A 13,682-nucleotide genomic window follows, 5' to 3' on the forward strand; every position below is an offset into this window, starting at 1 on the left:
AGACAAGCCATCCCCTGATATCGGCATAGCCCTGGGAGGCTTTTTGTTTTGTGGTCACCACAGACACATGCTGCTTTGTTGCAGATCAGCAATTTAGCAGCTGGTTTTCTATTTTCCTTGTGAGATCATCCACTATAAGGTACATTGTTGTACTGTTCCCTTTTGGGATGTCTGGTAGATCAGACATCAGTATATGGAATATATTGATGATGGCATCATACTTTTAGTGACATAACTGTTTTTTTTTTTGGGGGGGGGGGGGGGTTGGGGTCGTGAGGGTGATCACACACACTTTTTTTTTTTTACATATGGACATATCTCCTCTTAGGATTATTGATGTATTAGGCTTGTTGTTTTAAATTCAGTTATTGCACATATTAAATATATTTTATGCAAATTATCCATTTGCTCATTCTTTTTTTTTTTTTTTTATTCAGTTGCAATTTTGGGGGCTCAGGACCCCAAATTTAATGAGCAGCATCTGGATTTAATCATTACTCAGCCTTCTTTTGTATAGTCAGTGGGGCCTGGTATTTCCTATCGCTCATATACATTCATGCACAATGATAGTCCTTCTCCTGTTTTGTAGGATCTCCCTGAATTCTTTGAAGATAACATGGAAACCTGGATGACCAATTTTCACAGCCTCCTAACTCTGGACAATAAGCTTTTACAAACTGATGTGAGTATTGTGGTAATCTGTGGCTTGTTAGAATACAGTTAATCTATTCTTGAGATTTATACATGGCATTCATGTTATCATATTGGAAAATTGTCTCAGATTAATTCATGCTTGATTGCATCATTATATAACATGGGTAACTGCAATTAAAAGAGAACTGCAGATGACTCCCTTTTTGGTCTGTGTATACTCTTCCGACAGCACCAATAGGCTGCTATGATGCTGGAAAAATTGCCAGATCTCAGACATGTTGGTCACTGGCCAAGTGGCAGCACCTTGCCTTGAGGGATCAGCTTTATTAACCGTAATTAGGGAATTTACAAAATAAACACCAAGCAGTACTTACTTCAGATCTACTATACTGATAAATATGTATCCTGGCTGTTGTTGCACAATGGCAACTTATTGTGTTTTGCATTAACCTTATTCTCTGAAATTGGCCATGTTATAGGATGAGGAAGAGGCTGGATTATTGGAGTTGTTAAAATCTCAAATCTGTGATAATGCTGCTCTGTACGCTCAGAAATATGATGAAGAGTTCCAGCCATATTTGCCACGATTTGTCACTGCTATATGGAATCTTCTAGTTACTACGGGTCAAGAAGTTAAATATGACTTGGTAAGCACTAGTGTTCGTTTATTTTAAGCCATCCGTTTTTCCTGTATGCTCAGGATTTCCAGACAAGCATGCATTAACCCAGGTTCAATCTGTTTACATTTCATCACTGTAGGTAGTTACATGTTAACAGGGAAATAGTGAGAAATGTTGATCATGTAGAATAGTAACAAATCTTCGCTTTAATTCCAGATGTTCTTCTTCAGTAGCCCTACTACTTGTTTGGATGTCCATAACATGCACATCAACCACTCCCACTCATGTTGTAATGCACAGTAAAAAATAAATAAATCTGTAAATTGTGTTAATAGCTTTAATAAAAATGAAATAAAATCAGATTATCATTCAGATGACCTGGACATCTGTTTATGAGCACTTTTGACTGCTCTGCACCACATCCAAAGGATACCAGTCAGACAGTTATTTGCACCATATGTGCTATTTTTTTTTTTTTTCTGCAATAACTTTTTTTCACAGTATGGCTATAGTGTTTAGCATTCATAATGGACCCATTCTTTTGTCTAGCATCCAATTGAGCAGCATTGAGTATTAAGTGCAGTGACAGGAGTTTGGGCACTTAACATTTACTAGCAAGCAATTTATCTCCTGCCCCATTATACTCCTGTAGGCTCCCTGGGATCCAGAGGCAGTCACATTTTCTCAGGGTGGCTTTGGCAGCCATTTATTCAAACTTTGTTTTACTCTTTAAACCGGCAGTCCACTACAAGTGATCACCTTCTGGGGGCAGGATCCCGGTCACTGCAGACAGGTCAGGAGAAGGGTCACCAATGCCTCCTCCTATTTTGTCTTTCCCTGTCATTTTCAAACCCTGCAGAGAAGGAGGTAACCGCTCCAGAGGGTTTGTGTGGTTGTTGTCACTGCATTGACTTAATGGGATGTTGATGGTCTTGGAGATCCAACTTGACTCCTTCCCAGCAGGTGATTATCTTGAGACTTTTTAGTAGGACACCGATCAAGGTCCTTTCTATACGGGGACTGGTGATCCAACAGCTGTCTAGTCACTTTTGCATGAAGGTCCTGGGAAAGTTTGTTTCCACTATGCAAGTGTTGCATCTTGCATAGTTCCATTTAACAGAGTTGCGTATGGAACTTTATTTTAAAATAGATTAAGTCTCAGCAGCACTTGAAAAGCCAAGGCACATTTATATTCCACTGCTGGCTTAAAGGCAACCACCTCAACAGGGGTCACCCATTCTTCATCTGGGGCTGTACTCTGAGGTTGGACACTTACCTTACCGAGACTGGTGGCTGTTGCTATTCAGGGTCTTTGAACTTCATAAGGTGCATACACACACAACGATTTTTTTAACGACTATAGTTAAATGATATCGTTTAACGATAATCGTTTGTGAAAATCGTTCACTATCTGAGTCAAACGATGAACGATTTTCGTTCATGCGCGTTCACGTTTGTAGTTCAGTCAGACTTGTCAACTCAACGATTTTCAGTAAGGGAATATGCAAAAATCGTTTGTAGTTCTAAAAAATCGTTCATTACATTTAAATGAACATAGTAAATGAACAACTTTAGTAAACGATTTTAGTTAATTTTTTCAAGGGAGAAAAGCATTTACTAAAATCGTTCATTAACTAAATCGTTGTGTGTGTATGCAGCTGTAGCAGTTGCAGCTCCTTACTTCCTCCACAGATAAAAACATAGTCACTAAAACTAGAGGTCAGTTCAAGTTAGTAGGGGCAGACAAATGTTAACAGGAAGGCATCACTGTTGAATCACTTGGTGGAGTACTTTGGCTCCAGAGCCATAAATGTCAGTTCCTTAGAGGCTCTATCTGAAGAATGGTATTCGGACTTTAGATAGACCGTAAAAAGGTTGACCGTGTCTAGATAGACATCAGATGTTCGACAAGTCAATAGGTCGACAGGGACAAATGGCCAACACTGTGAAAGTCAACTTTTTATTTTTTTACGGTTGGACATTTACCCCGACAGTTAGGGTTAGGCACTTACCAGTGGGCTAAGGGTTAGGCACCAGGAGGGAGGGTTAGGGCAGTGGTTCCCAAACTTTTTCGAATCGAGGCACCATAGAACATCAGCATTTTTTCCACGGTACCCCTGGGCCAAAAGTTTTTTTTTTTTTTTATTGAGAAATTCAGCAAAAATGAAGGAAGTAAATTGTGCTTATATGTCACCCTTAGGATCATTTATGTGGTGGTTGACAGGACTTCGCTTCTTTTTAGCCACATTTTTTGATTGGCACCCATTATTATTGGTTTTGCCTATCACACTGACTAAAATAATTTAGTGGACCACCAACCCGTGGCACCCCTGCAAGTGCCCTGAGGCACCCCAGGGTGCCACAGCACCCAGTTTGGGAACCACTGGGTTAGGGTGAAGATTAGGGTTAGAAAAGAAAGGGTGTTGACTCTGTCTGTAGACCTTTACTGTGTCGACCTTTAGTCCCTGTCGATCTATTGATTGTCTAACATCTGGTGTCTATCTAGAAACTGTCTACCTTTTTAATTGTCTATCTTTTATACCATAACCCTGAAGAGATGTTTAGGTGATTCTGCCAGCTCCACACTAGCCAAGAAAATCTTGGTGCATAAATATTCTAAACCTGGCTGATGGTCCAGTATGCTACCTGCCTCCAAGACTCAGTTTCTTAAGTCATATGTATAAACTGGTTAGCTAGGGAAAAAAAACAAACCGCAGCCTACAGCCCAGTGGAAAAAACATGCCCCCTCCTAGAGCATGAAAATGAAAGCATTTTGGGATGTAGAGAGGGAATAGTGTCCTATATACCCCATGGTATCCAGGATAGGTGTCAGAGAAAAATAATTATTTGTAAAACTTCCTTCCTGTTAGCCATCTCCACAGCCTTGAGAGTTTCTGAGCTGCTGGATGCTCCGTCGTGGAAGTCTATTTTCTACATGTTCTGTGATGACAGGACTGTTCTTGCAACAAAATTTTTATTTCTAAATGCCATCTGAATCAGTATATTTTAATCCCGGCATGAGATAGTCGTTCTTCACGCTCTGGATTTTGTTATGATATTGCAGACCTATGTTCAGAGGGGGCGATTCAATTGTTTAGCTGGTGGCTATTTAAAAAAAAAAAATTTTTAAGGTGCTCGACAGAGCAATTCAATTGTTACTCCGTCTGCGCGCGATAGCCGCCGGTGCCTACATTTCTGCGCCCAGAACAAGTGAATTGCAAAACTGGGCACTCATTAATGATCGCCACCCACAACATTTGAATCTCCCCCATAGAATCAGGCATTTGTGTAGTACAGATGTCCTTGTGTTTCTTCACAATGTCCATAAAAGAGTTTGGCCAGCTTCTAAAAAGGGCATTTTCAAGTGGATTAGACTGGTAATTCCCTTGACTGTCCTGTCATTGTTCCCATTATAAGGCTATCTCTGAATAAATGAGAGCACATTCCACCAGATTTGGATGACACTTCTGCTTAGCAATTGTTTTGTGCAGTCACCTTGTCATCTGTTCACAGCTTCACAAAATTCTGCAGAATTAGCACCCAAAGAAACCAATATTCGATGTAGTGCTGTGCACAACAACTTCTAAATCTACCCTCCCTTAGGTTCCTCTTTGGTGTCCCATCCCCTTTAGAATGTAAGCTCTTCCGAGCAGGGCCCTCTTCCCTCTTGTGCTTTTCCTTTCCTTATACTATCAAAAACTCCATACAATGGCACCTAATCCTTGGGGGTAAATTTAACTAAGTGAGAGTTTTTAGAAGTGGAGATGTTGCCCATAGCAACTAATCAGATTCTACTTAACATTTAACTAGCACATTCTAGAAGATAATAGCTAGAATCTGGTTGCTATGGGCAACATCTCCACTTCTAAAAATTCTCACTTTAGTAAATTTACCCCTTGGTTTCTAGCGCAATGCTGCATTCTTGAGTATTATGACCGCTAATACAGCAGTGTTTACAAACCATGTCCTTGTCCTGCAATGTTTTGTACTGTAAGTTACTTGTCTCTTGTCTTGCTTATTATATTCATGTATCTTGTAAGGCGCCTTGTGGTGCCATATAGATAATGATGATAATGTCTGCAGCGTGTTTAGTGTCCCCCTATTGGATGTATAGAGATGATGGTGTTTTTGTAGTCATGTTCTATTCTTTTCTCTGAAACATTGTTCTCCCTTTTGCATTATTTTTATGTGTGGCTTTGTTAGAAAAATGAGCATGGTACAGCATAGAGGAGGAGGAACTTGAGCTTTTGCCAGTAAATTTAAAGTGCCCAACCTCTTGCCTCTGCAGTATGTACACATATCTAGGATTCAGAGAAAATTAACATAGGTACAAACTTTTTTTTAAAATTTTTTGTAACCCATCTATATTACTAGACAATTGTTTCAGTTGGTGAAATATATGCATATTATGCTGTATGGGAAAACCTAAACATACAGTGTAGACACCTCTTTATAACCCATGGTGTTAGCTGTAGACCCAGTAGAAAGTGACGGTTATGCTTCATGTTGTTCATAGCTGGTGAGCAATGCTATACAATTCCTGGCATCTGTATGTGAGCGGCCACACTACAAGAATTTGTTTGAAGATCCCAACACTCTGACCAGTATATGTGAGAAGGTCATTGTTCCTAATATGGAATTTAGAGGTAAACCTCTTCATGTTCAAAGTAACTTTAACAAAAACGATAAATATCTCTTTAGGGCGGTAGTCAATTAGCACCGAAGTCAGCCCGACGCCGGCACTTATAAGGGCTTTTTTTCTGGGACCTGATGTGTCCCGAGAAAAAAATCCATGAAAAGTTTAAATTTTTCCGCCCCTGAAATGGCGAAAATACACAGGATCTGTGAACATATCATGGATCTTATGTGTTTTCAGGAGAAATATCCTATTATTTACTTCCAAAATAATAGGATGGGGGGGGGAAATCCCCGTTTTCGCTGATCGCAGCTAATTGGATACCCCTCTTTAGTACGAAAACGGCTTTTTTGTAACTTTATCTAATTTTCTCTAAATGGTTGCAAGATTATTCTATAATCTGTTATGTCTCTTTGGCCTGTTTTTCTGCTAGTATAAGGGGGAGGATATTTGTTGTGTACGCTCTTAACATTTTCATGGTTTCTGCATTTCCAATGCTGCAGCTGCTGATGAGGAGGCATTTGAAGACAATTCAGAGGAATATATCCGAAGGGACTTGGAAGGATCTGGTAATATTTGACGTGATTCAGTTGATTAGACCAACATGTTAATTTTATCTTGCTTCACGGTCTAGGCACATAATACATGCTAAGGGAAACATTTTTGTTTTGTTCTCCAGCAGTAGTGAGGTTGTCTCACCACCAAGAAACTCGGGTGCTGGGGAACAAAAATGAACTGATACCCTTCTTTTTTTTTCTTAGGGGGGTTCCCAGGGAAAATGATTCTCACAATGCCATGGTGCTGTTTGGCTACACCTGGGAGCCTCCAAGCTTTTATAACAAGTGGCTCTGCTATTGCTGAGTCTTTGTGCAACAGGACTTGGAGCTCTGTGCGAACCCTTGTTGCTGATATCTCAGGTCATATATGCAAAACCTTTCACTTAAACACTGGTTCAGACAGATCATACATCTCTGTAGTCAACAAGTGGGCTGCATCCTCTTGAATAACTCTGGATTCTAGAGGAAGTGTCTAAGTTGATTTAGTTGTGTACCAACCCCGGCATATTGTTTTTTCTTCTACAATTCCTTATTTGGCAGTTCAGCTTCTCGACTTAATGCTGCAATTTCAGGTTGAGTTGTCAACGTTGGCGCTTCTAACCATCCTTCCATATCTTCTGGTACTGCCCAACCTTTAACAATCAACTTGTCACACCAGAGAGTTGTTCAGAGGACTTCGACCTATGGATCTCCCAGTTGCAAAGCTTAAACCTCTTTGCTGGGGTGGGGGTCCCTGGAGAATACATCGGGACTGTTATGCTGGGTACATATGTAAAGATTTTCTGTCCAACCATCCAACTAGTTGATTGGTTGGAATGAAAATCTGGTAAGGTATGAAAGCAAATGACATCAGCAATTTGCTCCCAAATATCGGAAAATGGACACAAACTGTTTGAACAAATTGTTTAGATCAAACATTTAACAAACTTGTCTGAATGACCATTTTCATCTGCTTTCTGGCATTTAGGAGCAAATTGCTGATTATCAGTTACTCCCATACCTTACCAGACTTTCATTCCAACCAATCAACTAGTTGGATGGTTGGACACAAAATCTTTACGTGTGTACCCAGCTTAAGCCTCCAGGCCTCTTTCTCTTCCAGTGTTAACTGTTGCTGATGCTAAGGAGTTGGACATTTTGTAGAGCTGTTCTGTGATACTTCCCTGTAGCTGGGGTCACTCTGAGAGAAGGGAGCAGAAGCTGCTGTGGTGTTTTTTTTTATTTAATTTTATGTTTTTTACTTGTAAATAGAAATGTGTTCTGATTTGAGGTGCACTTGAACCTTGGAAAACTAATTCATCATTTTGTCAACCTTTTGCCCTAGACATTGACACCAGACGACGAGCTGCTTGCGATCTGGTTCGTGGTTTGTGCAAGTTTTTTGAGGGACCAGTCACTAATATCTTCTCATGTTACGTTAACTCAATGCTCCAGGAATATGCAAAGAATCCATCTATTAATTGGAAGCATAAGGATGCAGCTATCTACTTGGTGACATCGCTGGCATCCAAGGCCCAAACACAGAAGGTTGGTTTAAGTCAATTGTTGTAATATAGTTTTCCTGTGTGGTCAGGTAGGTTGGTTTTAGCTTAGATCCCAATTGTTGTATTATAGCTATCTCTCTTTTGCGCTCTATGGTCACTGGATGGATTGAATCTAGATCGCTTTTGTAGTGTCGATGACCTTGAATTGTACAGCTGTCAATGTAGAGCCACCAGTGTTGAATCTTCATGATCTTATTAATATTTTACATGTAAAGGGGGCGTGGCTTGGCGCAGCATGGAGTAGCAGCGTTTTTGCTGTAACTTTCGCCGACTATCTGTCTCTCCATCCTGATCTCCTGGTGGTCTAGGGCTGACGCCTTACCTGCGACTGTGGGAATCACTCCTGAAGCCTCCGGTCTCCTGCGCGGGTGTATCCGGCGTCCTGCTGTGCCTGCTCCGGCGCCGAGAAGTCCTGGGGCCTGTGGACGCTTCCGGTCAGCGTGGGCTGCTGATGTGCCGCTGGTCTCTCCCTCTCCTGTTGTGGTGTGCTGCCCGGGGCTCCCCGATCTGCTGGCGCAGTTGTTGGGAGTGACTGCCTCCTTTTGCTGCCGTTCCTCTGCTGCGTCCCGTGGTCCGGTGAGTCTCACTGCAGACACCATCTTGGATGACTCATGAAATCCTCCTGTGCTATGCTCCTTCACTACATTTAATCAGCACAGCGCTGTTCAGTGACTGCAACTAATTACACACAGTGCATCCTCCATTTACAGTGATATCAAGGGTGTTTCGATTACACTGCACTCACTTTCTTGTGTGTGAATATCCTTATAATATATATTTTACCATGGGGAAAACTGGCAATACAGCTGGAGCTGCTGGCAGGCTAGAAAAATATGCTAGAACTTCCCAGCCACCTCTGTCTTCTAGCCAAAGTGTTGCTGTTCCCTCCCTCTCCTACCTGCTGAGGGCGATACTGACCATAATGGTGCGTCACATTCTACTCGGCAAATCCTGCAGGCTATCTCTACATCTGAGCAGCGAGTCACTGATAAAATTGGTCAAGTGCAGCTTGACTTATCCCTACTTCATCAGGATTTACAGAAAATAAGGGAGAGGGTTGGCGAAACAACACCGTGTTTCTGATCTGGAGGATACTACCTCACCTTTAAAGCATAAAGTCGAAGAATTATCTTCCCAAGTTGTGTCCATCCAGGCTAAACTTTCCGATGTTGAGTGTCTGCTTAGGCGCAACAATAACCGTCTTGTTGGACTTCCTGAGCGAGCTGAGGGTTTAACCCCTGAGAAAATTTTGGAAGACTGGCTAATTCAATTATTCACCAGGGAAGCTTTCAGTCCTCAATTCACTGTTGAGCGTGCTCATAGGCTCCCTTCTAGGCCCCCTGTGCTTGAACATTAATTGCCCGCCTGTTACACTTCAGAGATCGGGATATCATTCTCCAATTGGCCCGTACTAAGGGTCCGCTGCAGTTTGAAAATCATTCCATTTCGAGTTTTCCCGAATTTGCATTGGAGGTGCAGAAGAGTCATTCTCAGTTCTTGCAAATCAAGTGTAAATTACGTGACTAATATTCAGTATTCCATGTTGTTTCCTGCAAGTTTGCGAGTGGTGCACGATAATACTACTAATTTTTCCACTAACCCCAAAGATGCAGAGGTTTGGGTGGAGCGTCAGCCCCGTGCTCCTCGCTGAGGTGTCCTTGTTTCAAATTGTCTGAATTTTTTATTTTTTTTTGCTCTCGTTGGCCTTTAGTGCTTGCTTATATGCTGCTACAAGTTTCTGTATTAATTGATGCATGTTTTCATGCTTTATTATTTATCTATTGTGTGTATGTTTTATATTTGGTTGCTATAGTATGTCTGCCTATAATGTGTAAACTATAACATGATGCGTCTAATTCTAGTTTTCTTTTTTTCCTTGCTATCAGCTATACACAAAATTGTTTGTTCCACCAGCAGACCAATTACGGTATAATTATTAAAGGGAGTTTCCTGCTGAATATAGTAATAGGGTCTATTTCCTATACCCCTTTTACTCTGTGCTCTATATAGGGTTTAGTTAGGATGATTATTAGCTAGTTTTGTTAGTCTATAGGGGAGGGGTGTCTTTTTTGGGGGGGGGAGGCATGGGGACTAGGTTTTGAAGGCTATACAGGGTGGGTTAGGGATGGGTTAGTTTTTTTTTTTTTTTTTTATCAGTGCATATGTGTAATTTTTTCTCTCAATTTTTGGTGCTTCTCAAGGTATACTATATTAACCATTGCTGACACAGATGTTCGGCCCGCATTGAGCTCTCCCACTGCATTTTGGTCCCTCTCTGTTTCCGGTTTGTCTTATTTTATCCTGTATTTATTGTTTTCTGTGATATCCCGTGATTGCGGATGCTGGTGATCTCTGCCTCCTTGGTTGGAATGTTTGGGGTTTGAATGTTAAAATTAAGCGTTCTCTTGTTATGTCCCAAATTAAGAAATATCACGCTGAAATTGTCTTTCAGAAACTTTTCTACTTCAGGGTCCATAGGGGTCCACAGGGTGACCTTGGGGTATAGCTGGATCCTGGATCCTCGGGCACCACGGAGTTAAAGCTTTTAGCTGCTCCCAGGATGCACTTGGGTCCAACCTCCCCTATACCCCGCCCCCGAGCCACAGGCACCTCAGTTTAAGATGGTGCCCGGCCGGAGTCGGGTCACCCTGCGGGGGGGCTGCAGGAGCAGCCCCCTAAAGCTTTTTTAACTTAGTTAAATTTATTTATTTTTTTGACTATAGTTTTTTTCTCCAGAGCGGCAGCGCTGGGCTGTCTGTACAGACGCCCACGCTGCCGCTCCTTCTCCCTGCTGGCGCCGCGACGCCAGCACTGAACTGGGGATCGCGGCGGGGGAAGCCAGAGTCTGTACTAGCCGGACTCTGGCTTCCCCCGGGACTGCTGCCGGAAGACGCCGGGGAGATCAGGTAAGCCGCGCACCGCTGATTAGCGGCGGTGCGCGGGTTCCTTTCAAATGCAGTCCCATGCCCCCGGTTCTAGGGGACAGACCGGGGGCGCTAGCGGTGGCGGCGGGCCCCCCCTCCATCGGAGGCATACCCCGCCAGACCACTAGACCACCAGGGTAATTAAGCGGCAAGCGGGATGCCGCAACCTTGGGGGTTAAATATGCTAGCCAGGGGAGGAAGCCTTCCCTGTCAGCGGCTCCTCCCCTCAGCTCAGCGCGCCTTTCAGCTCGGAGTCTGGCGTCGCTGAGCTGCAGATACACGGCCACTCCTCCTCTGAGGTCTCCAGCGGCCATTTTCTCTGTGGCAGTGTGGATACTCTCAGGGAGCACGCGGACCGGTCCCCCTGTGTACCTCTCCCCTGCAGAAGGACAGTGTACACAGCGCTATAGCCCTCCCAGACACTGAATCTGGGCAGGTTGATTGTAGTGGAAAGGTGCAGTGAGTATATCTTCCTGCATGGTATGTGACTTTTGCTAGTGCTGCCTGTCTGTGTCTTTTTTCTACTTACTGTCAGCCTGTACCTATCCCTTTCCTTCTCCTACAAGCCCTACAGGTGTGCGGGGGAAGGGTGTTTCTACTGACCTCACCTATATAGATCACGTATTTGTGAGGTCCGTCACATACAGTTGTGTGCTACACGGTGCCATATTGTGGGCTGTTGTTCAGCACACTGGTGAGTGCGCACGTTTTCTTCCTAAGTCATGTCTGAGGAGGAGATTGAGCACTCCGGGGCTCCAGCATTGTTCTCCTGCAGGCGCTGTTCTGCAGGAGTGGATAGGGAGGATTTGTCACAGGACGGCCTGTGCGGACGGTGCCAGGCGGTCCCTGGTACGTCTAAACCTCCCATTTCGCAGGAGCCACCATGGGCGATGTTTTCCCAGGTGCTGGTGTCCATCGCGGACCGTCTGTCGGTCCCGACTGCCGCCCCTACTAGGGCGTTGCCCCAGCCTGCCATCCCCCATTCCCCGGGTGTCCCACAATTATTGCAGACTCCCCCGGGGTCTCAGCCTGTTGGTCACTATGCGGGGTTGCCAATGTATATTCAGTCCACCCCTGTGGCACAGCCGGCTGTGGTGCCGTTTCAGGCTCCTGTGACAGCTCCTCCACCCTGGGTGGATGCGCTTTCCCACACTGTCCAAGATTTGGCGGCAGCATCTTCGGCTTTTCAGTCGATGTTGCGCAGTGACGTGCCCTCCAGGGCGTCTAAACGCTCAGTCATGGCACAGGCTGCGCATCTTTCGGATTCTGAGGGGTTCTCGGATGATGGTGAGGTACAGGATGACTCAGCCTCAGATGCCTCAGTCCAGGAGGTAGACACTAAGTCTTCCATCAATGTGCGGGCTCTGGTTAAGGCGGTGCGGGCTATTCTTCTGATTGAGGATGAGGCACCCGCTCCCAAGTCAAGGTATCCTAGTTTTAAAAAAGCTAAGGTTACTTCTACAGCATTCCCCTTGTCTGATCAGTTGACTGATCACATGGCGGTGGCCTGGCAGACGCCCAGTAAGCGTTTCCTGCCACAGAAACGCTTGGCGTCCAATTATCCATTCCCGGAAGCGCATTGTAAGAAATGGGAAACTCCGCCTGCAGTCGATTCCCATGTAACACGCCTCATCAGGAGTGCTACTTTGCCATTGCCATCTATATCCTCGCTGAAGGATCCTACGGACAGGAAGGTGGAGACTTGTCTAAAGTCTATTTATTCTCTCTCAGGGGCTGTAGCCCGGCCGTCCATGGCCATCTCCTGGGTGGCCAAGGCCATTGAGGGGTGGGCCAACGCCTTGGAGGACACGTTTACGGATGAATCTCCGGACGTCCAGAGGGCGTTGTTAGGACAGATGAGAGATGCCGCCTCCTACATTGGAGAAGCATCTTTGGATGCTAGCCTGTTGACCTCTAGGGTTTCGGCAGCAGCAGTGTCTGCTCGTAGATCCTTGTGGTTGCGGTCTTGGAGAGCAGACGCGGATTCAAAGAAAGGCTTGGAGGCCTTACCTTTTAATGGGGAATTACTATTTGGTCCGGACCTGGACAAAATAGTAGATACCCTGGCAAAATCCAAGTCAGCCTTCCTCCCTTCAGCTACTACACCTGCTAAGGTCCGGAGCTCAGCGTTTCGTTCCTTTCGGGTTCAGGGCAAGGCAAAGGGTCAGTCCTTCCCGAGGCAGTCCGCACCCAAGACCGCCTCAAAGCCAAAGAAGCAAGCCTGGAGTGCTAGGCGCCCTTCTTCCAAGCCAGAAGATAAGCCTTCTGCGTGATGGGACGGGCCTCCCTCTGGGGGACCCCAGAGTGGGAGGCCGACTTCTTCAATTCGCCCAGTGCTGGCACAATACAACCACGGATGCCTGGGTGCGAGAAGTGGTCTCCCAGGGGTACGCCCTGTCTTTTCGGCACAGGCCGCCTTGCCAGTTTTTTTGCACAAGTCCTTCTCAGGACAAAACCAAGGCCTTGCAGGTTCAGGAAGCCATAGAGGCCTTGCTGACGGCGGGGGTCATTATACCCGTACCACAGTCTCAACGTGGGATGGGGTATTACTCTACGCTGTTTCTGGTGCAGAAACCCAATGGCTCTCATCGCCCCATCCTCAATTTGAAGTCCCTGAACAGGTTTCTCAGGGTTCCCAAATTCAGGATGGAAACTTTGCGTTCCATCATACTGGCGATGGAACCAGGGGATTATATGGTCTCCCTGGATATCCAGGACGCCTACCTCCATGTGCCTATAGCAACATC

At 44.7% G+C, this 13,682-nt stretch overlaps 1 protein-coding gene across 2 annotated transcripts in view; it reads left to right on the forward strand.

Moving 5' to 3' along the window:
- CSE1L (chromosome segregation 1 like) overlaps positions 1-13,682 on the forward strand; it is a 119,698-nt gene that overhangs the window by 24,084 nt on the left and 81,932 nt on the right. For both annotated transcript variants that reach the window (XM_088472171.1, XM_088472172.1), the window contains exons 9-13: positions 590-682; positions 1,134-1,301; positions 5,791-5,920; positions 6,414-6,479; positions 7,792-7,994. In XM_088472171.1, coding sequence (XP_088328297.1) covers positions 590-682; positions 1,134-1,301; positions 5,791-5,920; positions 6,414-6,479; positions 7,792-7,994 — 660 coding nt within the window. The remainder of the gene's footprint in view (positions 1-589; positions 683-1,133; positions 1,302-5,790; positions 5,921-6,413; positions 6,480-7,791; positions 7,995-13,682) is intronic.

The sequence above is a fragment of the Taudactylus pleione genome, unplaced genomic scaffold (genome assembly GCF_031769625.1).
Source record: "Taudactylus pleione unplaced genomic scaffold, aTauple2 ptg000121l, whole genome shotgun sequence".
NCBI classification, from domain to species: domain Eukaryota; kingdom Metazoa; phylum Chordata; class Amphibia; order Anura; family Myobatrachidae; genus Taudactylus; species Taudactylus pleione.